The sequence below is a fragment of the Necator americanus genome, chromosome II (assembly GCF_031761385.1).
Source record: "Necator americanus strain Aroian chromosome II, whole genome shotgun sequence".
NCBI lineage: Eukaryota > Metazoa > Nematoda > Chromadorea > Rhabditida > Ancylostomatidae > Necator > Necator americanus.
Window position 1 is genome coordinate 34,502,672 of NC_087372.1, and position 27,182 is coordinate 34,529,853.

At 37.9% G+C, this 27,182-nt stretch overlaps 2 protein-coding genes across 2 annotated transcripts in view; both read left to right on the forward strand.

Annotated features, from left to right (window-relative positions):
• Positions 1 to 12,816, forward strand: part of RB195_020402 (uncharacterized protein) — a gene marked incomplete at both ends in the record, with an annotated part of 59,807 nt that extends 46,991 nt beyond the window's left edge. Inside the window, 12 exons of the mRNA XM_064188683.1 lie at positions 1,755 to 1,888; positions 2,665 to 2,831; positions 4,875 to 5,036; positions 5,987 to 6,187; positions 6,792 to 6,913; positions 7,936 to 8,092; positions 8,659 to 8,733; positions 8,990 to 9,122; positions 11,311 to 11,461; positions 11,528 to 11,591; positions 11,658 to 11,721; positions 12,683 to 12,816. Of these exons, the coding sequence (XP_064044564.1) occupies positions 1,755 to 1,888; positions 2,665 to 2,831; positions 4,875 to 5,036; positions 5,987 to 6,187; positions 6,792 to 6,913; positions 7,936 to 8,092; positions 8,659 to 8,733; positions 8,990 to 9,122; positions 11,311 to 11,461; positions 11,528 to 11,591; positions 11,658 to 11,721; positions 12,683 to 12,816 (1,564 nt within the window). The remainder of the gene's footprint in view (positions 1 to 1,754; positions 1,889 to 2,664; positions 2,832 to 4,874; positions 5,037 to 5,986; positions 6,188 to 6,791; positions 6,914 to 7,935; positions 8,093 to 8,658; positions 8,734 to 8,989; positions 9,123 to 11,310; positions 11,462 to 11,527; positions 11,592 to 11,657; positions 11,722 to 12,682) is intronic.
• Positions 12,817 to 18,280: 5,464 nt separating this feature from the next.
• Positions 18,281 to 21,054, forward strand: RB195_020403 (uncharacterized protein; the record flags this gene model as incomplete). The annotated part of the gene is made up of 3 exons (XM_013441415.2): positions 18,281 to 18,379; positions 19,764 to 19,832; positions 20,923 to 21,054. 3 exons carry the CDS (start codon positions 18,281 to 18,283, stop codon positions 21,052 to 21,054), a joined length of 300 nt encoding a protein of 99 aa, XP_013296869.2.
• Between the last annotated feature and the right edge of the window lie 6,128 nt (positions 21,055 to 27,182).

Below are 27,182 nucleotides of genomic sequence, written 5' to 3' on the forward strand. Positions count from 1 at the left end.
GCTGCATTATTGACGTGTATGGGTATTGACGCTCCGCTCTTCCCTGGCACATGATACAGTAAACAATTAGTGTCGTGCAGAGAAGAGTCGAACGAGTATTGTTGACGTCTAGACGTGATCTCAATTCCATCACGCCTCGATTTACATTGTATTCCTCTGCATATATCACGAATAGAGTTGGAAGAGAACGGGTGAAACACTTAGTTTCTTGCGGATTCTGAGAATTTTTCTGGAGAAATTGACTCCGAAGAGGGAAAGTGAAAGAAACTATTGTTTCTTTCCCCATTTTGAGAATGAATGAAGCGGTCATATGCAAAAGTAGTAGGATTTCGAGAACGAGGCTAAGAAAATATGCAGGAAATTATCGACAGTAGTTGTTTAAACTTTCTATGTTGCCTTGATATCATTTTTGAGAAAGGTCCGCTATTTCTGAAGGAAGAGAAGCTGGGGGAATATAAGTGACAGAAGTTCTATACAATTGAAATTTATGGCCATACTTTAGCAGGAAAATTTCGCTTTGCTTGAATCCCTTGAACGTTTGGAATTTTCTGGAAACACTCTTAGACTAGGATCGTTAATTACATGCTTCTTTCGTACTAAACTGCAGGAAAAAAAGCATGAAAGTAGAATTTTGATACAAAAATTGCATAGAATCAATTTTATATGGGTATAGTACGAGGAAAAATAACGTTTCTGATTCGTATTTATTCCCAATTCGGATCGGATCATTCATTCTTAAGATTGATTCCACACATTTTTTTTTTGAGTCCTTGCCTAATTTTTAGGCTGCAAGCATACTGTAACCACATTTCCTAAAACTACAAAACCCTCAAAAATTGCTACTTGCTCTCTCTCTCTGCATTTTATTCTGTGAGCTGCATTCGAGGAAACTGTTGAGGAGAGATCCTAGCGCCCTGAATTGGGACTGTACTGATCAGGGACTGAAAATTATGCTGGTTTTCTCCTTCTAAACCATCACGTTATTATACAGTATCTTCTTTCCAACCCGACATCGAAGGAGTGTTTATGTGTTCGAAAAATAATGTGTATGGGAGCCAATCTGAGCGAATTTGATCCATGCCACCATTTCCTATTAATTTCTCCTCGTTGCCCTGAAACTTTGTCATTCCTAAAATTTATTTCATGCTAGGACTCGTGCTAGGAGTTCACCAACCTTTCATCTAAGAAACGCATTGAAAAACGAGAAGGAAATAAGTAGATAATTAATTACTTAGTTTTCTCCAATAACAATTAATATAGCTTCTTAAATGCAGTTTTTATCTGTGATATAACGCTTCAAAGGAGGATTTCACCACTATTTAAGCTAGATTATGTTGATTCCTGAAAATTGCTTTAGAATTTCTATCTCAGATTTATCGCCCCCTTAAAATATTGTGTTTCTGGATCAAAATCGCTAATAAGATTTTTTTCCAACCTCATTCAATCATCTCTTTCAAATTCTTATCTTTCCTTCAAATATTAATCTTCTGTATATCCTGGAAGTATGTATAGGAGGGGAGGTCTGAATGGGTCCTCTTCATTCGCCCTCTTTTTCTCCTTTTAAGATGTCATAAAAATATAAATGAAAATTAGGAGAACATCAAATAGAAGTATTTTCAAAAATATAATTCATCATTCTTTGTCACATTCTCATAATGATGAGTAATAATTTATGAGGAGTTCGTTTCATTTAAACGATCAAAAATGCAAAGAATATTCGAAAATACGTTCGAATAGTCGATTTTTTCTTGCAGAGAAGGACGTAGCTGCGATGATGGTGTACCGTCATATGATACAGGTTCGATGACGTCACTTCGGCGTAATGCACTCAATCCAGACGACGAATGTCAGTTGCCGGACACGAAAAGGCATAAGAAGACAAGCGTCGGTGAGCAGCTGAGTCTTTTGACTCTTTTTCTCGTAGGATTCAGATCAATAGAGAAAGACGTCGAGAGTCAAATTACAAACAAGATCCACTTCTAGTGTGTTGCTCTTCTATTTACTTTCTGCCATTTTATTTACTATTCTTTTTGAGGGAAGCAAAATAAATAAAGGAAAGTGAAGGTCGAATAAATAATAATAGTAATTAATAAACGAAAATGAAAGTCGAACGAAAAAAATGAACAAGAAGAGATAAGAACAAAATGTTTAGTTAAATTTTAAAAATAGGAAATTATTTTACAAAAATATCATGAATGACCAGATTTAGGTTTAATGCGAAACTGTGATTTTTTTTTTCAGTATCTCAGCTTATTTAGTTTTATTGAATAATTTCTTTTTTTTTTGAACAATCCTCTGAGAGAGAAGAGCTATGTAGATATTATTTCAACCCTTGAAAAAATGCTTTTAGAAATGGTTAGGGCTAGCTATTTAGGACTGAAGTGTAGTCGAAATTTTAGCCAGCTAGCCTTTCTAAGTTTCAATTTTTTTGATTTTGTAAAGACAAAATGAAAGAAATGTGTTCCAATTTCTTTCTAAAAAGAAAAAGATTCTAATTTTTTACGCTAATTTTCTAGACTCAAATTTTAATTATTGAGTAGCTGGAGGGACATTGTCCTGTGGAACAGTGTATTCATTTATATTTGTTTTCTATAGAATTATTTATAAATTCATTTATATTTTTATTACACGGTTTATACTCAACAACAGTTAAACTTTTTTCAGCTGGACGTCTTTATGAAACGTCCGAGTTGTCCGAAACGGCGCTCTCACATTGCGTACAACGAACCGTACAACCGTCTAAGTGCAGCCATTGCGATACGCTCTCAATTCTCTACACTGTACAGTGTATAGACTGTGGAGCACAATGGCACAAAACATGTTTCCCAAAGGTTTGTTGTATTTAAGGAGTTTTTTTTTGAAATTTGCATATTATTATTTATTTATTTTCTACTTTTTATTCTTGAGTTATTATCTAATTATCTATTGTTTTACTATTAAATGCTATTATTATATAATAATGATTATTATTCATTATATTATTCAATTGTTATTTTCATTTTTTTTCATTTCTTCTCTAACTTTCATTACCGTCTTCATCAGAAAAAAAGATGTTTTTTCTCCTGTTTCACAGCATTCTTTTAAGAATTCCAGAGAGGACTCCGGCGTTTCCCCGTTCGTAGTTCTGGGACGGGGTCCCATTTGATGCGTTACTTTTCGGATTAGAAAAGCAATACGTGGATCCGCACGCTATTACCCCTCAATCTTTTCCTTGACGTCGTTCTTTTAAGGGCATGCAAGATTCCTACGTAAAACACAGTAGCGCGTGAAATTAATCTGAATTTCGTTCAGCATTTGATCGTAGGAAGCGAAAAACTCTCATGACTTTGAATCCTAATCAAGAGCGCCGCAATTTTTTTGGACTCGGTTTTTTTTCCTGAATTCAAATCTCGGAATAAAAATCCGAAGAGTAACAAGACTTACTGGAATGCTCTGCACGTTTTAGAAATATGGTTACAGCCTCCGTAATAGGTGCGGACATATGTCAAATCGATCCCAACAATGAGTGCTCCAATCCAGAAACTTGATTTGTTTTTTTTTTCGTCGTAAGATACCTATCTAAAACAATACGGATTGGAAGCGATGTGCACTTGCAGACAATTTACGAGAATATTTGGGTCCCATCAAGAGCTTGTAACGAGCTGTTTAAGGAAGGGAAATTAATTTTAACACCTCGGTGATTTTTCTTGTCTTTGCTGCTCTTCCTCTATTGTCTTCCGGCCACTGAAAAGGTATTAAATTACTGTAGATCACAGTAGCGATTTCTGTAGTTTTTCAATACGCATAAAAACACAGAGTTTTGATGAGGAGTCGCCAGTTCACTCATCATTTTGCAGTAATTCGTCTTCTTTCCATGGAAAACGGTTGCGCGAATAACGCCGGTGCCCGTTTCTCGTCCCATCGACTCGTTCATCATCATCGAACATTCAGCGACAGCATTCAGCGACATACGCATGAAAAACTCATCGAGGCACGATCACGTCATACTGCTGCTATCCATTAGTGGAAGTGCCCTAGATGACAACGAGAGCGACAACTGCTCTTCACACACACGCGCACGCGCACGGACATACATATCTGATCTGCACATCGCAAAGATCGACGAGAAAATGAGGGCAGAGGGTCGACGAGTGCCGAACCTCGAGAGAATTCTTCAGAAGCTTTCCGGAGATTTGCCTCTTTCACGCTCATTTTTGAAATAAAGACTGTGAAGTTAAAAAAAAATGCTTGTTTTTTTTCCTTACTTTCATTCCTTGATGGTCTTCTCAGAGGTAATTTATACGACCAAGCAAGAGAAGCACTCGCTGGAAAAAAAAACCTTTCTGGACTCTCTTCGATGTCCATGATTGATATGGATCGGAATCTATGAGAAACAGGACATTAATAACTGTGCAAAAATGCAAAGTTTGCTCCTTGCACTAACTGATGAGCGTTTTTCAAAGTTTCCCTCGTCCATTTTTCCCCCAAGGTCCTATTTCCGAGGGAAATGAACGACTGTTTCCTAACATTGGACCATGAATATCAGTTTCCGAGAAGTTGCAACGATTTTCCACTAGAATTTTCCTTTTTGGTTCAAAAAAAAGCAGCAAAATATTTCCCATTTTCTTTTTTTTTCCTGATCTTCTTCTTCTTCGTCTGGGCTTACGGCAGATTTAATAGCTGTGAATGCTGGAAATCCCGAAAACTTGTATTTCCTTGAAGAGTGAAACGGGGAAAATAACAAATTTTTTCTTCTGGAAATTCCGTTAGAGTCCTTCGTGGAGAAAAAAGTTTAAAAAGCCTCCAGATTTTCTGTTGTTCGATTTTTTAATATTTTTTAAAATTTTATACCTATGTTATTTATTACATTTTTATTTATTCTTTTAATATTACAGACTTCGCAACCTTGTGGACCATCGCGAGCAGCAAGCGGTGATCGTCGTATGAGCATTTTTGGCGTATCACTACATGGACATTTGGAATTGCAACAAAGAAATGTGCCTTTAATCCTCGAATCCACCATTAATGAATTACAAAAACGTGGAATGCGAGTTAAGGTGAGTTCTTAATGGCGGCGTTCACCTCAACCTCTGGATGGTGTTGTCCTCCCTCCTCCTTTTTATCGCATCATCGCGTGATCCACTTGCAATTGACGTGCGCAACGCACACAAATTGAATTACCATATGACGTCAATCAGTCCAATTACATTTTGGATGGAGGTAGAAGTACTAGATACGTACTCAAATCCTAGATAGATTATTGCAAGCAGAAAAACTGCCGTGACGAGTTCACAGACGAGAAAAAAAAACGATTTTTTTTGCGTTGAAAACAAAAAAAGGAGTTTTTTTAACTGCATAGCTCTTACTGAATATTCAACAAATGGTTGCTTCACTTTTTTTTCAGGTCAATTTTTGAGATGAGATGATTTTGAGATGATTTTGAGATAGTTTTTATTGTATGCTGGAAGATATACACTTTTGTGATAAAATAGGAAGTAGCATGAAATTTTCAAAGAAAAGATATCAGATTGATGCAAATGCCGAATTTTTTTGTGATTATTGTCTCTTACTTCTGAAAAATTCTTACACATGTTACTCTGAGCTCGAATACCAAGAACAGTTTTTTGACTTGAAAATATAGTTTGATATGGTTTTTTCGCTTAATAAATGAAGCTCAGATGGCGACAGCTGAAAATTAGAAAAAAAGGACCGATAATTCGAAAAAAAAACACTAAAAATATAACAGGAGTAGGATACTCAAACGAAATGGTTTGTTTTTATCCGATCATATTAGTGTAGCTCCCCCAACATTTCGAATAGAAATAACTCTTAAAGTTTTTTTTCCCCTGAATGAAAGTCAACCCTTCACAATGTTATCCGAAACCTTAGTAGTCGCATCGGGTTCCCTCTATGCGCTTACTTGTTTACCTAATCGAAAATTAATGTTTTTAAGCACCCCTACTGTTTTAGGATGAGGTCAATTTCGAGTGTAACTGTACTTTTTAAGGGCATCTATCGAACATGTGGTGTAAAGTCGAAAATCGAGGAAATCTGTGAAGCATTCGAACGTTGTCAAGGCGAATCCGCTGTTGATCTCGAACACGTACATCCGATGAACTTAGCCTCAGTAGTGAAGCTATACCTTAGGAAACTTCCGGAACCGTTAATGACCTACGAACTGTACAACGAGTGGATACGTTATGGGAAGGTGGGAGTTTTTCCCTATTTTTGCTTCAACCCAGCTGCTTGACGTCGGCGCACTTTTTTGCGTTCTCGGCGACACCAATCGACTTTTATGAACTATATTTGAACAAGAAAATAATAATAAATAGCAGTAAATAAAAACAATAGTAATGAATAATAATTGATGTAGTAATCTGAATGCTAATTTTTTTTTGTGAATTATTCTCTTTTACCTCTGAGAAATTCTAAGACAGGTTACTTTGAGCTCGTATAGCTATAGTTAGTAAAAGTTATATATAGTAATATAAAGTAAATACAGCAAGGTACAGTAATAGTAAGAATAGTTGTGAATAATATAATAATAGTAATGATAATTATAGTAATAATAGTAATTGTAGTAATAATAATAATAATAATAATAATAATAATAATAATAATAATAATAATAAGTGTAAGTAAGTATAATAAAACCATTAAGTACAAAAACTTTTCAAAAAATTAGGAAATTATGAGAATTGACCACTGAAAAGTGTGCAACTCATCCCTGAGCCATGCTGTCAACAAAGGTTTAAGAAGAAATATTGGAAATTTTAATTCTATGATGTGTGCTGAAGTAATAAATATTCCAGAAATGCACTGGAGAACCGGATGAAGCGGATATTGAAGAGCTGAAACGACTTTCACGACGTTTACCGCTTTGTAATTACGAGACGCTGAAACATCTCATGCTTCACTTGAATCGGGTTACTTGGTAAGCGAAATAATCAATATTTTACCATGGATATCCAACAGCGAGATCTTCCGATCTTAAGACCCTGAAGAAGGGAATTTCGGTGAAATCTTAGCCGAGAATAAAAAATCATCGTAAATTCATGTCCAGCTCAAGTCAGGAAAACAAATAATCGATAGATAGGTCGATTCCTAGGATTTTAATTTGTGGGTACCAATGCATGCAAAAATTACACTGCAAAATTACTTTAGTACGGGTTCTCATACATATCCAGAAATAATTAAGCGCTTTTAAATCCATTGATGCAAAAAAAAACTATGTGCAAAGGGTTTGCAAAACTTAAAGGCATCACCTCACGAATCTGAGGTGGCGCGGATTTGAGATTGAGTATTCGTATACGGCCCAGAAGATGCGGCGCATGCACAAAGCTGGCGCGCTCCAGTCGAACTCGTCGTAGGAAATAGCGCCCCGGAACGCTCGAAGCCGCATCTTTCGGCGGTTTTTTACGGCAATTCGAAAGAAATGGAAGGAATCACCCTCCTACTCATAATCTACGACCCGTATAGGCATATAACCCATCTGAAACCCGCACCACCCCTTCAAGTTTTGCTCACCATGTAGTGTGCCTTCGACATTTATACAGAATTCAAATTATTATTTCAAAGCACAGTAAAAAAACGTGAGGTTTTCCAAATCGAAGAAAAAAACTTGTTTTGGGTATAGCTAACATCGTGATTCTCCACCAAATTATCTCTTTTTTTTTTGTTCGCTGATCGTCACAGTACCATCATTACACCATAGCAGCAAGTATTGTATAATGTACAGAATTTTGCACCGTTTGGTAAAACCCCGTAAAAAAAATGGTGGAGCTACGACTAAAAGCATAAAAGTCTCATCAAGAGACAGTAAATGTACGGAATCTGGTTGTTGGATAAAATCAAATACGAGAAATAGGTTCTAACCGTACATCCCAACCTGTATGACTTGGTCAATTTAATTTTTTTATTTCCTAGTTATATAGAATGAACGATAATATTCAATAGGTTCCACGAGTCAAATTTGATGTCCTCATCGAATTTATCAACGGTTGTCGCGCCGTCACTTGTCTGGCAACCATCCACGTCCGCTGATCATACGGCGGCGATCATTGACGCTCAACATGCGAACAAAACCGTTCAATGCTTCATAACGCATGCATTCGTGAGTTTATCAAGAAATTTACAAATAATTCAATGGAAATATTTTCTAGTTTTGTTTTCTTTCAATGTTGTTATTTAATACAATGTTTTTTCCTTTAAAATCTCTTGTTCAAAGAATGGATTTTTTCTAGAGTATTAAATCACTTCTAAAAATAATTTTTGATTTCCAAATTTCTTGAAAATTATTATAAGTTAAGATTTTTTGAAATTTGAAATGAAACCTCCTCTTCGTCACTTTCGATCAAGGAAGTTAACCGTATTGAGATGCATGTTCAACATATTTTCTAGTCCTTAATACTACTATAAGTGAAATGGGACCTCATTCTGCAAATAAAGTAACGAACGAGGAAAAATCATCATATTTATAGTTTCTCAGAAATATATGCATTAAAAGCTTCTTTAAAGGCGTTGCCACATATTTTTCTGATTTTTTCTTTTTCATTTTTCGAAAAAAAGCTTTTTGTGAATTTGGCTCTGTTCCTAAATTGTGTTCCAGAATTTTCATTATTTTCTCGGTATTTTTTCTGGCTCAGGGAAGTTTAAAGCTCTATAAAGTTTTTTTTAAAGAGTATCTTCGAAGTGGATCGTGCAAAGGATTGGAACGATTTCTTCTCAAAATATGGCGTAGAGGAACCACCAAAGGTGATTTTTTGGTTCTGTTTTATTATCAACTGCAAAAAATGTGAAAATAGAATTTTATCATAGTTGTTCCAGTTTTTTTTTTCTTGGACACCTGTGCCTCCTTAACTAGTAAAGAAGGTCTCTCTCTGAAAAATCACCTAATGCAAAATTTTCTACAAGTTTGTTGCAAATAATAGTTAATATTTAAAAATAAAAAATGAAAATACCTATTTAAAATGGTGCGTGTTTTATCGTTGTTAATGTATTAATTTCTCAGGAAGAGGATGCGGGTAACGTGTCGGATGACGAAGACATTGTAGATGAAGAAGGTGACTTGGATGATGACGATCAGCTCTTCGTTCCACAACCTCCCACTCCTGATCTGTTGAAGAGCACGAGAAGGGAAAGAGGTACGATCTGCCTCAGCTAAGTATTAGCTTGTCCCAGAAGTTTCTTTCCTATATTTCTAATATTTTTTTTACGGAACAACGAAGATTCGAACCAGCAGTCAGCAGAATAGTCAGCAGTCTTCGTTCATCAATATGACAGATTGTTTTTATTTTTTTTTAATCTGGAACTTAGGTTGTTGTGATATTAAATGTGTTGAGGGCCCTGACAAAAACTAATGGGACAAGCTGATACAAATAGCCTCTGGAATACATACGTAGCCTCTGGAAATCTTCCTTATTTTCCGTGATATTTTCTTAATAAACAACTTTCGCATAGTTATTAATCTGGGCAGGATATTCTGTAGAATTTTGTGGATGGGAAAGTGATCGCACTTGATTGATATTCATTTTCCATTCTATATAGCTACTAAAGTAAAAGTCTGACAAATCACTGGTTCTAGCATATCAATCCACTTGGATGCGCCAATGCGTTTTACTGCAATTCGTAATCGTTGAGATTTTTGGGTCCCATGTTATACATCCCATATACAATGAATTGCGGGGCCAGCCGATAACCAAGTCACTATTTTTATCCTCCCAGACACATCTGGCACTAATTTGTCGACTTTGGAGAGATGAAGTGCTTGGCTAGCATTAGGGCGGTTTCAAACCATCGACCGTACGGGCACAGCGGACCTCTGACCGACAACGCTACGCCCGCCTCCGTATAATACTGCGGTTGCGACAAAGAAAGCAAGGGGTCTGTCGAATATTTACCTATAGACTATCATGCTACATAATAACGGGCTTATTCCGTTACATGTGCTTGTGTGTACATGTGTGGAACGAATTTCCAGAAAGCAGTAAGACAGGTCCCACGGCGTCGAATCGGTGTACCGGGACCCGATACCGTTTTGATGAGGAGTGATGGGTTTCACGGCGTCTAATTCGCGAGACAGTGCCAGAAAACTATAAAATGGAGTGGGATGGTTGCTCTGGCATCGTACCGTTGTGCCGGTAAAACAGTAAAATGTCGTCGGACGGATCATACAGCGTCGAATCGGTGCGCAGCCACTCGTAGCCGTTTTGATAAGGAGAAATGGTTAACACGGCGTCGAAATTGTGCGCCAGCGCTAAAAAGCGACAAAACGGAGTGCAATTTACGGCGGAGGGCTCTACTGTACGGATTAGTGCGATGACGCGCGAAGTTTGAATCACCGAGATTATTTTGCTTCATAAGTAAATGGGGCACTGCAAACCGTTTTATGCTTTTAGCAACTCCTTGTATCTTAATGCACTTCTTCGTATGTCTACTCGCCTGTGGCTACCGTCTCCATGCAGTCTTACGGGTCCTTCTCTGAAAGTCTGGATACATTCATGCAGACGGCTGCTTAAATACTAACTAGCAGTTAACGTGATAAGAAGTAACACCGTCATCTTTATTAGTATGATGGTGGCGTTCATTTCACTTCACGTTTGCATATCATTCCATCTTAATTGTTGAGTAGAAAGACGAGAATATTGTCCAATACTCCAATGTTTCTTATTGCTAGGGTATCCAAGGATTATAGATGTAAAATCAAGTTAAAATTTCCCTAAAATATTTATTATATTGAATGTGGAATATTTAGACGCTAATAATAAACTGGGCGGGGCTAGTGTAGCTGTTAGAGGTTCCGTTTCCTGCACGATCGATCGAAGGTTCAAATCCGCCCTAGTGCTCACCAAGCCTTTCATCCCTCCGGGGTCGATTAATTGGTATCAGACTTGTCTGGGAGGATAAAAACACTGACTTGACGCATCTGCTAGCCACCGCATATCATTGTCTGGGCCAGTTACACATTCATGAACCTCAAACGATTCTGAATTGAAGTGAACGTTGGGGCACATCCCAAGCGGATTGATTAATGCCAGACAATTTATCCTTTTATCCTTTAACGGTAAACTGACTGGGAGAAAACATCGATGGAGTCTTCTTTCAATGTGAATTTTTCCTTTCAAAGAAAAATAACGAGAGAAGCTTCGCGTGAATGAAAAACAGCTTGAATTCCATCGCAAAAATTTACGGGAAGTGTTCCCGCTTTGACGTTTTATTGAAAGCTGAAGCCGAGCGATGAAAGTACCACAAAAGGTTCGCAGTCCGCCGTTAGTCGGACATTCAGACCGGTTTTTTTTTCACATTCAAAATATTATTTTTTTCTTCCTTTAGTTGATGATCACCCGTCAAGCTGTCAAGGATCACCGGAGGAGCAGAAACGAAGATTCGAGAAGAGTGGTCGGCGTGAAAAACGACGTAGTTATACGACAAGCATACTAATCGCACCAAACGCTGAACGACCCCTTCCAGTAACTAGGCAAAAGTTGGTTTTGCTTAAGAAGAAAAAAAAAACAGAAGACGTAGGTCCTATAAACCATCAAAATTTCAGATCTATGGAAGAAAATGCTGCCTTAAATATACATGCTGGAGACGTTACGGTAGAAGTTTCAAAGGTTCGCACAAATTTATTGTGAATCTTCAATAATGAAGAGAATTTCTTGATTAATTAATCCGTTCAGGGTCAATTGTTCTTGGATAGGAATAGAGATGGAAAATGTATCCAAAGACGTCAGTCAACAAAAGGTTTGTCAGATTTTTTTTTGTTTTTATTTTAGCGATTTCAAATATTTAAATTGCACCTGAAACATGATGCAATTTAAAGAAGTTTAACACTATTAGCGAACTTAAGCGTTTCTTTTCTTAGACGTTTTAAATTCTTATGGAAATCCCTTTCGTAAGTTATCATGTCATTCTTTTCCTGTCAAACAGGCTCGGATACTAGCTTTTTGTTCCTTAAAAATTCAAAAAATCCTCGATAACTTTGAGATAATTAAGTCCACCCAATAACTCTTCGAAATAGGTTTCGAATCCTGAATTTTTCTCAGATCTCATTTCGCTATTTATTTGTACAATTTTCTCTGTGAGTTTTAAATCCTCTTGGAAATCCTAATCCAGACTTATCGTGGTATTGTTTAGGTCTTTCTAGGCCATTTTTCTTTTTCTGAGCCATTTTTCACTTTTTTTTTTCTTTTTTTGCTCTTCTTTTTTACGAATTGTTTACACATGCGTATCACATGATCCTCATTTGTCAATTCTATGAATATTTTCGCAATTTTTTTTCAGAGGGAGATTGAGTCTCCTGGAAGTTGCTGGTATTTTCTTCAGCGTTAGTGTTTCCGTTTATTTTGTGCTTTTTCTCGGGAAATTCAGCTTTTTTCCTGTTTTTCCATTTCCTTGCTATTTTCTTTTCCCTTTAAACCTTTGCAACTGTGAGGTCACTTTTTTCTTCTGGGATTTCTTCGTTCGCCTGATTCCCCTTGGTTGTAGTTTATATGTGTATTTGAAACCGTTGTATCGATTTTCTCTTTTGTATCCAGCACTATTCTCGGTTTCTAATAGTTTTTTTGCTTCCTTGAGAGTTCGATGGATTCTTATGGTTTCCGGAACTTGATCCCTTGGGGCAAATCAATCGGGAGCTCCTGCAGTTTTTTTGCTTTGTTTTTTTCCCTCCTACTTTCTATCTTTAATTGTTCTTTTTTTTCAGAGTATTCGTCTCAGGACCTGGATTGCGCTTCAAAATACGACAAAGAATGCGCAAAAGATTCAGCGCATATCATCAGCATTCATAATGTCGGCGATCTGTTCCCTGGTACCGAACAAGATGTCTCCTATGTTTAGCCGTCAAAAATTTTTTCCCATCATATTGACGAGGATTCAAATAGATATCAACTTATTCTCGTACTTTGAAAAGAAAAATCCAACAATTGATCTTGATTAACCATTTTTGTTGCGTTCTTTTTTCGTGTTTTGCATCAGGTTTGCGTCATATCGCCATTCGTAGCGAGAGAACTCGTCCGCAGCTCATTGCTAGCTACTCGAAAACTCGTCCTTTTGAAATTCTACGGCAGCAAACCATACGTATTTCGGTAGTATTTTTTTTTCTTATTCACATTTGTTTCTGTACATAGTATAGCAGAGAGGTACTACAGAGAATTCGATTATCGATTTGTTGTTCTTGCCAAAGTAGCGTCGCGCTGCAACATTTTCTATATTCAAATTGTCTGATCGCCTTCATTTCATCAAGAATATCTCTAGGGTTCCATTTGGGTGTACATACATGAGCACACATTATGAGTTATTGATTCATTGATTTGCTTCACTCATTGATTGTTTTCTCTTTTTTTTTATCATTTTGTGTTGTTCATCGATGATGTTTATGAGCATAAAAACTAAGCACACATTTGTTTTTTTTTCGGGCTACCGTAATGGAGGAGAAGGAATTCCGTTCATCGCTAATTCAAAACAGGCTTTGAACTAATTCTACTCGTTTTTTTTTCTGATTAATAGGAAATCTTACAAGAAAAATGTACGAAGGAAAATTATACCGTAATAATGTATCGTAATAATTTCAAAGGAGACTAAAAAGAAACTCACCATTTCCTGGATTCAGATAACCGCATAGTGCTCTACTGTGACCTATTTTAGAAGAGAAAAAAAAAGAAAGAACGAAGAAAAAAAACTTTTCTATTCAAAGCGATTACATCGTATGATGCAATGCAAAAATGAAAAGCGTCAAACCTTTATTTTTCTACCACAATCTGAGTCATTCAATCTTTTAGTCAAAGCAATGAACGAAGTGAATACGATAAGATCCAGAAAAACATCATAGCCTGATAGTTTCAAACGCAACTCATCTTTTTTTTAAGGAGCAAACCAAAGATAACACCACGACTAAGACGTAAACAAGGTGCATGAGCTCTTGTGTAAATTGAACCTTACGTAAAGCAATGCTAACCGATAAAAACTATGTATCAAACATAAAATAATAAATAATTTAAAACGAAAAAATAAATAAGTGATGAGGGAATAAAAAGTAAATAAAGAGAAATGTTAGTAAAAAATAATAACTGCTAATACAATAATAGTAACATGATAATAATAACTACAATAATAACATAATAATAATACTAAAATTAATGATAATGATAATAATAATAATAATAATAATAATAATAATAATAATAATAATAATAATAATAATAATAATAACTATAGAGTTGTTCACTTGTGATCCTGTACCGTCAGCCAGCACAAACAGGAACAGAAGCACAACTACATATGTACTGTTTTCGAAGAGAAATGAAAAGATCCCCATTTTGTCAGGAAGATCCCAGAACAGTAGATAACTTTCCATAAAACGAAGAAAGATTACTCTTTTTCCTTAACATGAAACGAGAATAGTGAGATTATTATCTGAAGACAAGTGAATTTTAAAATTCCTCCTATAATAACTGTTTGAAGGAAAAAGAAAAAAAAAGATTAAAAGAAAAAAGCGGGAACTAAGTAGCGATTTAGTATCATTCAATGCGGATCTATTTCCTCTTTGATCCTTGTGAATGCAAATATTTTCATATCTTTCTTCATCCTTTTCTTCTTTATTATTTTTTTCTCCTTTCTAATCCATGCTTTTCCATGAAGGGAATACATATTTTCGTATCTTCCTGAGGCAGATGATCTGTGGTGATTAATCGCTCGCCTTAACACCCTTTTGGATGCCCAAGCAGACTGTATTGTATAGTATTGCACTTAAAAATAGTCAAAATTTATTGAGAATATCTAGAACACAGAAGAAGTACAAAAAGAAAAAGAAATAAATACAAATAGAAGAAAGAAAAGGAAGAAAATATACACTAGTCACACCTTTATCTGCTCTATTGAAGTAAATGCTTTTAACTATTCAATAAACCAGATACATCAGAATTATTCTAGAACGGAAGATTCGTCTTCTGGTTATTGGGAGAAAGTAGCTACTGTATCGAGGAGCAGAGATTTGGAGCGAAAATTGAGGCGTACGAAGCTTTCCAAGCTTCCGGATCCTTTGACTGCGGTGCTCAACCACTGCGGTGCTTCTAACGACGCTTACATACTCGAAAAGAACGAGCTGGGGAATGTCAACACATTGCTTGAGCCTCTAAACATATCATGATACGATTCATAACACAATGAATTCTTGAGAAATAATTGTCTAAGATGGAGAAATATTTCCTAACTTTTTTTAAAGCTATCGTGGATTACTGCGGCATTGCTATGTACATGGTCTTGATCCTGACACTGTTTCCTGTGTTCCAGAGCCACTCCTTTTTCATGAATAGATACAGCATAAACAAATAACTGAATAAAAAATTATATGGAATAAAAGTGAACGAATCAAATAAATGAGAAAAAACGGAAATACAATGAAACTTTTTGAAAGCTAATAAGGGAAATTAGGTATCGCTCATTAAATGCGCGACGGCATATGCGTGCCTGGATAGTTATGGATTTTAATCATCAGCTAGTGAAGTGACAAAACATATAAATGGTAGGTTAACTAAAGTTACTGGGTTAATCGACAGAGGCCAGGTCAGGAACTCACTGGAATGGATTCTGTGAGCATTTAAAGGAGACCAAGATGTTTGTGGATGAGTATCAACAGTAAGTGATTGAGATCTTTGCAATCCATCACTAAAAACGTACAGTACACAATGTGGATAAAAACTCTTTATTCTAAAATTCAAACAGTTACCCTCTACCCTGGTACCCTAACCGGTGGATGTGGCGCCATTGGTAAGAGGCTCCGCAGTGACTGCACATCGATGAATAGTTCGAAGTCGTCCCGGTGCCAACAAATTCTTTCTTCACTCCGGGCTTGAGGAACTGGTACCAGACTTGTCAAAGGGGATAAAAGCACTGACTTCATACACTGGCTAAACACGCAATGCTAAACCTCAAACGATTATGAATTGAAGTGAACGTGGTGGTGGATCCCGGGCGGATTGGCTGATGCTGGACACTTTATCTTCTATCTTCATTCCACAACCACTGATCCACTAAAAAGGTGGTAGAGAACCGCCACCAGTGTATCGGTTTCCGTTTCTGGTTCCTGACTGATAAATCTACACCTTCAATTTCTTCTCTGGAACCTATCGATAAGAGAAAAAATATTTCAGAAGAGTACAAAAAGGAAGAAAACTGAAACGTTATGGACAGACACCGGAAACTCACATGGATCTACTTCCAAGAGGAGACAGTTCGATAACAGTCGACACTTGCGCTCAGATTTTTTTTTTTTTCGGCTCCTACAGTGACTTGTGGAGGCCAGCCGAACGATTTCGAACTACCGATCGATCGTACAGTCACAATCGAACCTGTTACCGACTGCGCTGAACCCGCTCCTAATATAATTAATATAATATATACTTTTTGAGAATGTATAGTTTTCATTTGAGTCAATCCGCTTCAGCACGCTTTATTTCTGAGAAACTTCTGGATTTCATTCCGGAGACGTCGTATCGACGGCTATGACGCCTACGCCTACGCACTCTTATAACGGTTTCACTCCTAATCGAATGTTGACAATTCAATGATACGTCATCCATGAAAGGAATCCATTCCAGTCAGTAAAGGCGAACGAATCACCTTAAGAACTTTTTTCCGCTACTATATGACTCACTATGCATATACAAAAGTGTCAAACTGTGTGATTTCCTTTTTTGTTGACAAACGTGAATGGTATATGACTCTTTCGCCTATTCCTCAAGTATTCCACTCCTTGTTCGCCTACAATCTTAGGGTTTATGTTTTAGCCATGAAGACCTTTTTAACCCTTAATGAAACTTCTTGTTTCATCCACAACAACAATCGATACATTGTTATGTTACGTTCATTGCACCGTGTTTCTATTTACATATTTGTTTTCCTGTCCTCTTCCTACTCTCGGTACTTCTACTTCTAATTTTATGTAGCAAAAAGATGTAATAAATGCCACAGCAACAGTTTTTTTCCTATTTTTTGTGAGGTATTCTTTACTTTTTTAAGAAGTATGTGCGTATTGTTGGCCTGTTAGCGCGCAGAAATCAGTGTTGAGATTTTTAAAAAATCAGAAAAAAAATGTTCTGCTCACAATTTCTTTGAAGGTAGTATACCACAAAATTGAAGTAGTGTGAAAACCTGATGGAAAACAGGGTTTAAAGTGTAGTTCACGAAATGAGCGTGGCTGTCCCCAAATTATCCGTAATCGTCTTGAAAAACGACATGGGAACGGCGTTTGTTCTTACGAGGTACGTTAGAACGCGTCGTGCTTGCGCCCGTTCCGTTCACCTCAGCAGCCTGGTTAGTGGGTCTTAATCGAGGTAAGCTGCTGAAGACACCCTATTAATATTCAACTGCTCGCTCGTGGACGTGGAACGTGCACAAGTCAGACGCATTGCAATAACTTTGTAGGAAAGAACGCCGTTTATTACGACGATCGAGGGAATATGCGCTGAGTCACGCTCGTGTCCGTAATCCACAACCCAAACTTTACGGTCTCCCTGAGTTCCAGGTCATCCCCATTGGGTGGGGGCCGAAGCTTAATTGGAACTAATCTCTGCTGAGATAATCTTTGTTGTTTTCTGATTTCAACTTCTACTCCTTTTTCCTTATTTCATTCCTCTATTTCAAATTTAGGGGCGGTGTAGCGCAGTCGGTAAAAGGTTCCACTATGGCTACAATCGGGGTTCGAATCCGCCCTCGTGCTCACCAAGCCTTTTCATCCTTCTGGGGTCGATAAATTGGTACTAGACTTGTTTGGGAGGATAAAAACACTGACTTGCCTCATCGGCTAGCCCCCGCAAGTCATTGTAAGGCTGCACACGCGTTCATAAACCTCGAACGAAGTCTGAGTTGAAGTCGAACGCGTATGCCCATCCCCATAGGGCTTTATCAACGCCGTGCACGTTATCCTTTCAAACGTTGTTCTGGTAAAATAATAAAGTTTGAAGGCAACGCTCGAAGGAATTTTTGAGTAACTGGAATAGTTCGATGATTAGACAGAAGCGTACATAGTTCAAAAATATCACGGTGAAAACGCACAAACATCCTTAGTAATCCAAGAATTTAAAGGCAGCGTACCACGAAGCCGGCGAAGTTGGGAAACCTTAAAAAATATAGAGACTGGGGTGTAGATCACTGTACAAGGACATAGCTCCGCTCAATTCCTTAAGAGACGGCGTGGGAAACAACGTTTATTTCTACGAGGCACGTGAGAACGCCGCACACTCAACGAGCAAACGGGCGGAGACCAGTCAGAAGTCGTCTCACCAGCTTACTCAGGAAAAAACCAATGAATGATCTGCTGTGGGTACTGTACTGGTATTACATGAATTGGGCTGCTGAGAACAACTTTTTAGTCATTGACCGCTCTGATGTGGATGCGGCACTTGTCAGAGGGGCGGCGCATTCCAATTTACCTCGAAACGAACGACCGCTGCTTTTTTCGGATGCGATTAAGGGAAATTGAGCGCTCGTATTGGTAATAAACTCTGCAAACTGTTAAATTTTCTATCCGGTTTCCATATTACGTAAATTTCGTGATACGATTTTATTAAAAATTCACGAAAATCTTCAACATATACGTTAAGTTTTCCTCGAAAGAATAAATCAACATGATAGTTCGTTTAGGCCTAAAAAATTACAGGTTCCTTTTGGACTTTCTTTTACCTGCTGCAGAAAACTCGTTTCTGCTCGAATTTGACCAAAATGTTTTTTTTTCTTTAATCTGGAAAAAGTGCAATGTGATTTATTTTCCAGAAGTTTCCTTGAGAGCGATGCACATCGATGATCTCTTGATCTCCATCACTTGATACTTCATGTACTGTGCACATGCTATTGTAATTTTTCTGCTGTAGAGTGTTTTTGAATGATTTCATCTGCTCTAGGATTCTTGAATTCTGAAGCCAGCACATTGTTTTCCTAGAGAAAGATCATCGTTCTCAATCGATTGTGGGTGGTGATCTCATGAAACGATCATCCAAACATACACGAATGTTTTTGAATCGTAGTGTACTCGGTAACGTTCTTCTTCCATCAATAATCATACTTCTAACATTTCGGTTCCGTCTCAATGTCGGCGACTTACTTCTATTCTCCTCCTTACAGTTTCGTTCCAAGCGCCGCCAATTTGCCAAATTTTCCTTCTTTTTTCTTGCTGGTCTCGTTAAATCAATCATTCCATGTCATAAGTAACACTTCGAATGCACCCGTCTTCACATTTTAAACTAATGTTTCCGTTAACCTTTACCGCCGCTTTATTCCTGCACATATTCCTTATTTGTACAAAAAACATCTCCTACTGAAACGTTCTGAACATGAGAGTTCTCCGAGAGAACCGACGGGAAGTTCGTTATTGATCCGTGTATCTCACACAGTGACGAGTTTAGGCAGAGGACGGTTTTGATGTTGCCATCACAAAATCATCGCTACTATAAAATTCTGGATAATCACTTCGGAACTGCCATTATTCCTCGGAATCATATAGATTGAGCCGAAATAAACGGGCTTTTCTTTTGCTTCTCGGTCTTTTTGTGGTCTCTTCCAGTTAAAAGTTACTGTGTTGTGTACACAGACGACCAGCTGTACTAACGTTGATCGTGCCGAGCATTCGACATCAGAAAATGAAATTTTACTATCGCATCAATAATTTATAGTTGTTTTTCAATCACGATTCCTCTACACGATTTTCCAGTGATTCTATGTTTATTCATATTTATTTCCTCAGTTTATTCAGTGACAATCAGTGCACTTTAATAAAATGGTTTTTTTTTCAGCCAACAATGCCAATGCAATCCACCGATACCGATAAAATAATTGAAATCTTATTGATACTGCTATTGCCGGTGAGCGAATTGTTTTTTTTTTGTCATTATTCATTTTAAAGCATACTTATTCTATCCGAACTTCTGAAGCAATATATGTAATATGTATCAGTGTTTATTTTCTGATTTTTTGATTTCCATCCTTATTATTTTATACTGTATTATTATGTATATTGCTACCACCACTTTTTGAAATTGCTAAACCCAAAAAATCCGCAAGATCAGATCGTTAAGTCTAAAAAATTCACAAGATCGGAGATTCACAAGATTTTCCTGCGCTCACGTTTCTCACTTACGAGTCCATCACAAAAATAAATCTGAAATCTGCAGGAAATTATACCCAGTTCTATTTTCCATTCTAATCAATGGACCCAAATGGACTAAGCAACAGAAATTAGAAGAAAAAACAAAAAATAGTTACAGAAAATCGAGAAAAAGAAGATTTTATTTCTATGAAAAAAATCTCAAAACAAAAATTCTAGGCAAAAAAAAAAGATAACTAATAATAATAATAAAAATAATAAAAGATAACTAAGCAGCAAAAATTGTAATAATAAATTATAATAGCCTTGAATACATCTTTCTACTTAAACTTAATTTCTTCTAAAAGACGAAAATCTTCTGTGTGCGCAAGAATGGAATTGAGAAAAATAGTAACCAAAAAAATTTCCTTTCTCGTCCTTCTGATAAAAATCAATTTCTATCTAAGGCTTTTATTCATTTTTACATAAAATTTTGACCTCTTTCACTCTGAAAAATTATCTTTTAGACAATATTTTGCAATATCAGTTCCTTTAACATAGAAATCAATCTTCCTCCCATCCTTCTGAATCTGAAAGTTGCCAAAATCTTGATATCGCTGAGGATTACAGTTTTGAGTCAAAGCAATTCTCTTACTGAAACAACTTCCACAACAAAAACAGCAGTAACAACAACAACAACAACAACAACAAGTATCCAGAGTTCTATGGAAATCAATGCCAACAATGATTCATTAAGAATCACACTATGAGTGCTACAGAATTAATGCAAAAATTTGAAAGACTTGCATAGTTTAGAAACTTTTTTTTAAACCATTTAGCTTTCTTTTCTGTAATTTTCGTGTTTACAGCCTCTGGCAATTTGGTATCACGACCGTGCATGTTCATGTGCAGTTTGCCTCAACATCGTTCTTCTCTTCATTTTCGTTTTACCTGCAATAGTACACGCTGTATGGTACTGCTATATAAAGGATGCGAACTGAAAAGGACTGAAAATTCTTACTATATCATATCTTTTTCTAGAAGAAGTCATATTTTATCGATTTGTATGAATGTTATCCTTAATTGTTCCATGTTTTTATTTTTGAGAATAAATTTTAGTTGAATCCTGTACTTTTCACTCTATATAAGATTGTTTCCACTAACACATTGGAGAGAATCGGCAGATGTTGCTAAGCTTTGCACTACCAAAGTGAGAGTCCAGAAATTATCCAAGAAAGTAAACTGCTGGAAATTTTTCAATATTTGCGGTAATACAGCGGTAATGTTGGAAAACAATAAAAAAAAGATTCCATTTTGCACATAGAAAATCCTAGTCTTAAATCCATGGAGAGGTACCCATCCCAAGGATAGCGCCAGCAATCCACACATCCATGATCTATTTTAAGGATATTACCCTCGATGTGAAGAATTTCGTGCATTGCTGACAAATCAACTAATGCTTATCAAAGATTGAATCAATATTTCAGAACTAATGCTTCATCAAAGATTGAATCAATATTTACGGGTATCACGGACAATGCAATTTTTGTCCAGGTTCTCTTGAGGGTAATGGTATTGAAATCAATCGATGGAACATGAACACATTATCGACTACAAAGTTTACAAATTGAAAAGAATGTTCACGAATCTCTCTTTCCCATGAAAAGGAAACGACAGTAAAATGAAACTATTCGAATGGTTTTTAAATATCATCGACACTTTATCCTTACGTTTTCAAATCCATCGATGGTGGTTTTTTTTTTCTCTTCGAAAGAGTACAAGATTATATGACCGTTTGAACACATTAAAATGGGTGCAAAACTACAATTTGTATTGAATTGATGTGAGAAACAGATGTTTTCACTACTTTATAGGCCTTAAAAACTGTCGACAACGACTAAATATTTGAGAAATTATTTGTCCGAAGCGAAAACATTTGTTTTGTTCACGATATTGAAACTGTTCGCTTAGTTTAGTCTCATTTTTGGCCAAACTTAATTTTTTACTAAGTTGATTTGCAGCGTGAAGTTCGAAATAAATTCAAAAAAAAAAAACTAAAAGGAACCCTTTAATGGATAATAGGAGTGAATGCCTGTCGATAACGAATGAGTTCTTGTCACTTGTGCCGCTCTATGATCTATAACTGCCGGATATTGTGCGTGTAGATCAAATCATCTATATCGTCGCTGGTGATCCACACAGAGCAATATCCATTCGTTGGTACACTGTGCAGCGTCACGTGCTTGGTACCAGTGCCAGCACATTTGGAGAAAAACTACGTAAAACTAGTTTCACTGTAATCGGTATTGGGAGTATGTATGGATTTTTTTTCGGGGGAGTCGTCTATTTTTTCTGTTTTTCAAAGGTATTATTCATAATTCATCATTTATTCATATAAAGAACAAAGATCAGTCGATGTTATAGTCGAGTCAAAACGACATGAATCAGGGACAGTTACGCAAGCCGCTGCGCTCGAAGCGGTGCGGTGGAGCGTAGCGGTTGGGATCGCATAAGGATCATCGCCATCGCTAGTCATCTCTGCACTTCGTCATGGTCTCACCTTGATTTGAACCGCTGTCTCCGCCGCACCGCTTCGAGCGCACCCACTTACGCAAGTGTCCGTGCTTCATGTGGTTTTGACCCGACTGTACATTACCGCGCTTTGCTCGATAACGTTCCACTGAGCATCATGACCCTGGTCCATAAAAGGATCTCTCCTTGTCGGTGAAAAAGTGAGCAAGGTGCTGATTTACAGTCTCTTCTGAATTGAATTTAATGCTACGCAAGGAGTTTCAAAGAGAGCGAAATAAGTGGAATTCTGATGGGGTAAGATCAGGCGAGTGGGTCTGGCAACGAATCCTATCCAAGCTCCAACAATTTTGAGTTTGAGGAGTTGTGTTCTAGCACGACTACGTGAGATCACATACAAGTTTGATCACCCGTTAGGAAATATTGGAACTTGGATGAAATGTGTTGCCGCACCCTAATGCCTGATCTTACGCCATCAGACTTCCACTAGTTCCGCTCTCTTCAAAATTCCTTGCGTCGTAGAAAATCATATTCACATGAGGCTGTGAAGCTGCACCTTAATCAGATTTTCGCCGATAAAAAAAAGGCCTCCCACGAACGAGAAATCAGGAAACTCGTCCAAATATGACAAGATATTATCTAACAAAACGGGCAACATATCAATGATCGATCTTTGTTCTTTATATGAATAAATGGACCTTTGGAAAAGGTACGAAAAATTCGTCATGAGTTTTCCAGGGAACCCAATATGTGCTTTTCGTTTTCACTGCCTGACACAGGGTAGTGTGACACTTGGTGAATAAACGTGAAATCGTTGCAATCAGCCCTCATTTAGGCCTTTATTTCGAAAGTACCGAAAAAGTCGAAACGTCTAACTAAAAAAGGTTCCATCCACAAAACCTCGTGCACTAGTAGGAAACACAGACAGAATATGCGGAGGTTTCAAGACAAGAGAACATACGAACTACAAAGAAAATGTTTTTCAAAAAAGTTTATGTGGAAAACTGCACATAAACCTTCGTGAAAATCTAGTGCTCTTTTTTAAAGGATGACCAATCCCGAACAATTGCAGTTGCAGCTGATAGAATTCACCCAGCGCTACTAGCACTTGCCTAATGTTTCTTATTCGTCAAACACGAAATGTGTGGTGTCCTAGAATTATATTCTCTATCGTTTCAACATTTCTGGAAAATATGTGAAGAATGGGAAAGTTTCCAAAGCCTTGAACATAGCAGCTGCCAAAAAACTTAGTTCTTCAAAATTTATTAACTCAGCAACACAGAATAGGAGAGTACATAAATTCAATTTTGACATGGATTTGAGCAGAAGAAACTAGACGATAATGAAAACAATAATAAATAATAATGAAAACAAGAAGAAACATAATTTAAAAAAAAACGAAAAGTACGATCAAAGAAGAGATTTTCTTTATAGTATTGGATGATTACATGAGTTTGTTCCCATCTTCAAGATCCAAAAATAATCTTCAAATTCGTGAAATTATGAGAAATGTATTTTTATTGGACATGGATACTGTCTCTATCGTTCTTTACCACTGCCACTTTCCCAGCAATTTTTTCTGTTGTAATCATTCTGTTCTTTTCACTAAAGTGGTCATAAATTATCGTCACCAAGGTCGGAAGGCGGATCAGAGCGGAGTTGATCTTACAAAGTGAAGTCTCCGGCTCGAAACAGGACAAACTACTTTTTAATTGTCCGATGAGTAGGAACGCGATTCATATCGAAGTCCAGAATGTTTTTTGTGTAGTCCCGACACAAAGAACTTTCGGAGACTCGTATGGCATTGACTTCACATAATCGGCGCGTTGATATTATCGCCTGACGCAATTCCCCGCATCTTCGCAGAGGTAATTCGTCCTCGAACATAGCTCTGCCCAACCTTCTCGATCTCCAGCGTGAGATTGCAAGGAATCAATCCATTCGTCGCTGTTCCATAGCCGGGAAAACCTTACGTACCGCCCGAGATGCCTAACAATGCCGAGTGTTTTCAAGTCCTCTTCCACAACCTCAGTCAAAAACTTCCGTTGACGGCCAGGTGGCCCACTTCCAGCTTGAATCCGATAAACTCCTCAGAGTACGTTGAACAAGACGGTTCACTGGTCCCTAAGCATATGAGCAAAGGAGCAAAGACCATTTTTGGTGCCTGCTTTTGATAGAGGTGCAAGAGGTTGATATCTTGAACGTGCTACTGGTGCACCATATCGACTTTCACGTGAACGTCTTCATTGTAGCATATCCTAAGCCAAAAGTTGCCAAGCAGCCCTCTAAGTGGCTTCCTTTTCGTGCAAACAAGCTTCTCCATTACCGTGGATGGTGCTGCCCAATTCTTCGATCCGTAAACCATGACGCGAATTGCGGATAAGTAGACTCGCAGCTTGACTTCGTTGGTGGTGGGGGTCGACCACAGGCATTTCGTTAAGGAGTCAAATGCAGAACTGACCTTACAGCACCTTTACTGAATATCTCTCTCGTAGCTGTCGTTGTTTTTCAGCACACAGGCTAGATAGAGAACTCATCGACAAGTACGATGGGTTGTCCGTCCTCCATGGTTCCCATTCGAGGTTTTGAAGAGACCCACATCTGTTTGGAGTTATCAGGGCGTGGACTTAGTTGACAACATGTTAAAGTTTTGGACTGCTTTTCGTGAATATAACATCATCGTTGCCGCACTAAAGATCGGTCAAGGGGAAGGTCCTGCCAGTGCTCCTTGTCTTACTCCAGTTCTCACATCAATGTGTACATCACATGTGTACATCCGGCAGGTGTTCAAACCGCAGCAGTAGTTCGTTCCCGTCATCAGGTGGATGCACAAACTTTCCGCATACTCAGCGCGGCGCGAAGCGCGTTAGGAAGACGACCTCGATGAAGAGAGTCGAAAGCTGCTCCAAAGTTCAAAAAGATCAGTTGCATTGGGTTCGAACACCGCTGCCAGATTTCGATCATCCTCCTGACAATGAACGCCTGGTCAATCATAGATCGGCCAAGACGGAACCGAACTTGCTCGTCACGTGTTGTTTTTTCCGATGTTTTATAAGTCGATCCAGAATAATCAGCTCTGAAACCTTCTACACCACGCGCAGTAGTGAGATTCCTCGATTGTTCCAACGATAACTTCAAACTATTGTGGCGTGTCTCTACCACTCAGGTATCATTTTGTCGATTCAATAGAACAAATGATTTTAGCCATCTCAGGAAATATTGACGGAAGAAGACATTTCACCGTTTCTGCGCAGTCGTCTCCACCTCTAAGTTTTCCTTTTTTATCTTCAGGATACAGACCTGAACGTCCGACTCGGTCTGTAGTTCCACGCTGCATATTTCGATCTACGAACGTGCTCGAATTCAGGAGGTGAGATAGATGCTAAAATGATCCGTCCGAATTGGCAAGCTTGCTTCACCGAAAGACGCTCCATTGGAAGGGCTGAAGACATCTTTTTATCTTGCCGCCGTACTTTTCATCTTGTCTTAGCAAAGCATAAGTTTCTTGCGTATTCTTGTCCTCCCACACCTTCCCAAACACCTTCACTGTTGATGTCCTTTCGTTTTCACATTCTTGGTGCAGTTTGCGACACAACTTTCTCCTCAAACGCTTTTTTTGGTCGAAATCTTCAGTGCCGCAGGAGACACATGCAGTATTAATTACACATAGATCTTCTCTCTGCAAAAAATTTGCAGTATTAATTACACATAGATCTTCTCTCTCTCTTCTCTGAAAAGGCAAACTTCTCCCGCGGGATCAGAACCGAAAGCATTTCCCTTGCAGCATCCCGGATGCGCTTTGTGAAGGAATCTACATCCTAAAACTTCTTCCTAGTCCGCAGTGCAACATAAACAGACAAGCAGCGCAATGGTATAACTTGCGTAATTTTGTTCTGCATTTTTTGTCCTTCAAACCCCTTACCTCGATTTTGACTTAAGAAAATCTCCTCCTCTGTTTTCTTGTAGAACTGAATCTTAAAGCAAGGAAAAACGGGCGGTAGACAAAGTTGAATTCGACGTCCAAAATACCTCTAAATTTTCAGAAATCCGACTGAGAAATGCTCTTCGTCAGAACGTAGTGGAGCTGAAGTTTGAGAGTCCTCACCTTTGCTTGCGCTGCGCTTTAGTGGTTAAAAGGGTCAACCATTGCAAAGTAAACTGATGTGATCGATGGTTCCTCGTAAACGTGGAAAAGATGATGAGGCCCGTCTGTTCACATAACTCGACCAGACGGTCACCGTTGCCCGAAGTGCGCACCACTGGATAATACCATTTTCCTAGCACAATGGATTGTTGTTCAAGTCCCATCTTCGCGTTCGCGTCGATTCCGACAAGGACCACCGGCTGGATGGGTGTTTTAGATCAGCGCATTTACTTCATCATAGTGGGCATTCTTATTGTTGTCCTCAGTAGTTTCAGTAGGTACATGGGCACTTTAGATCCAGAGTGTACATCCTCTGCGGTCTCGCAATCGTACAAATGCGTTTCTAGGCGACATTGCAGTAAATTCCTCCTCCAGATCGTTATAGTCGTTCCTCACAGCTGTCGCGCAGCCACTTGTCTTTCTTTCATTCGCATTCCCGCAATAGGTAGTGTACTC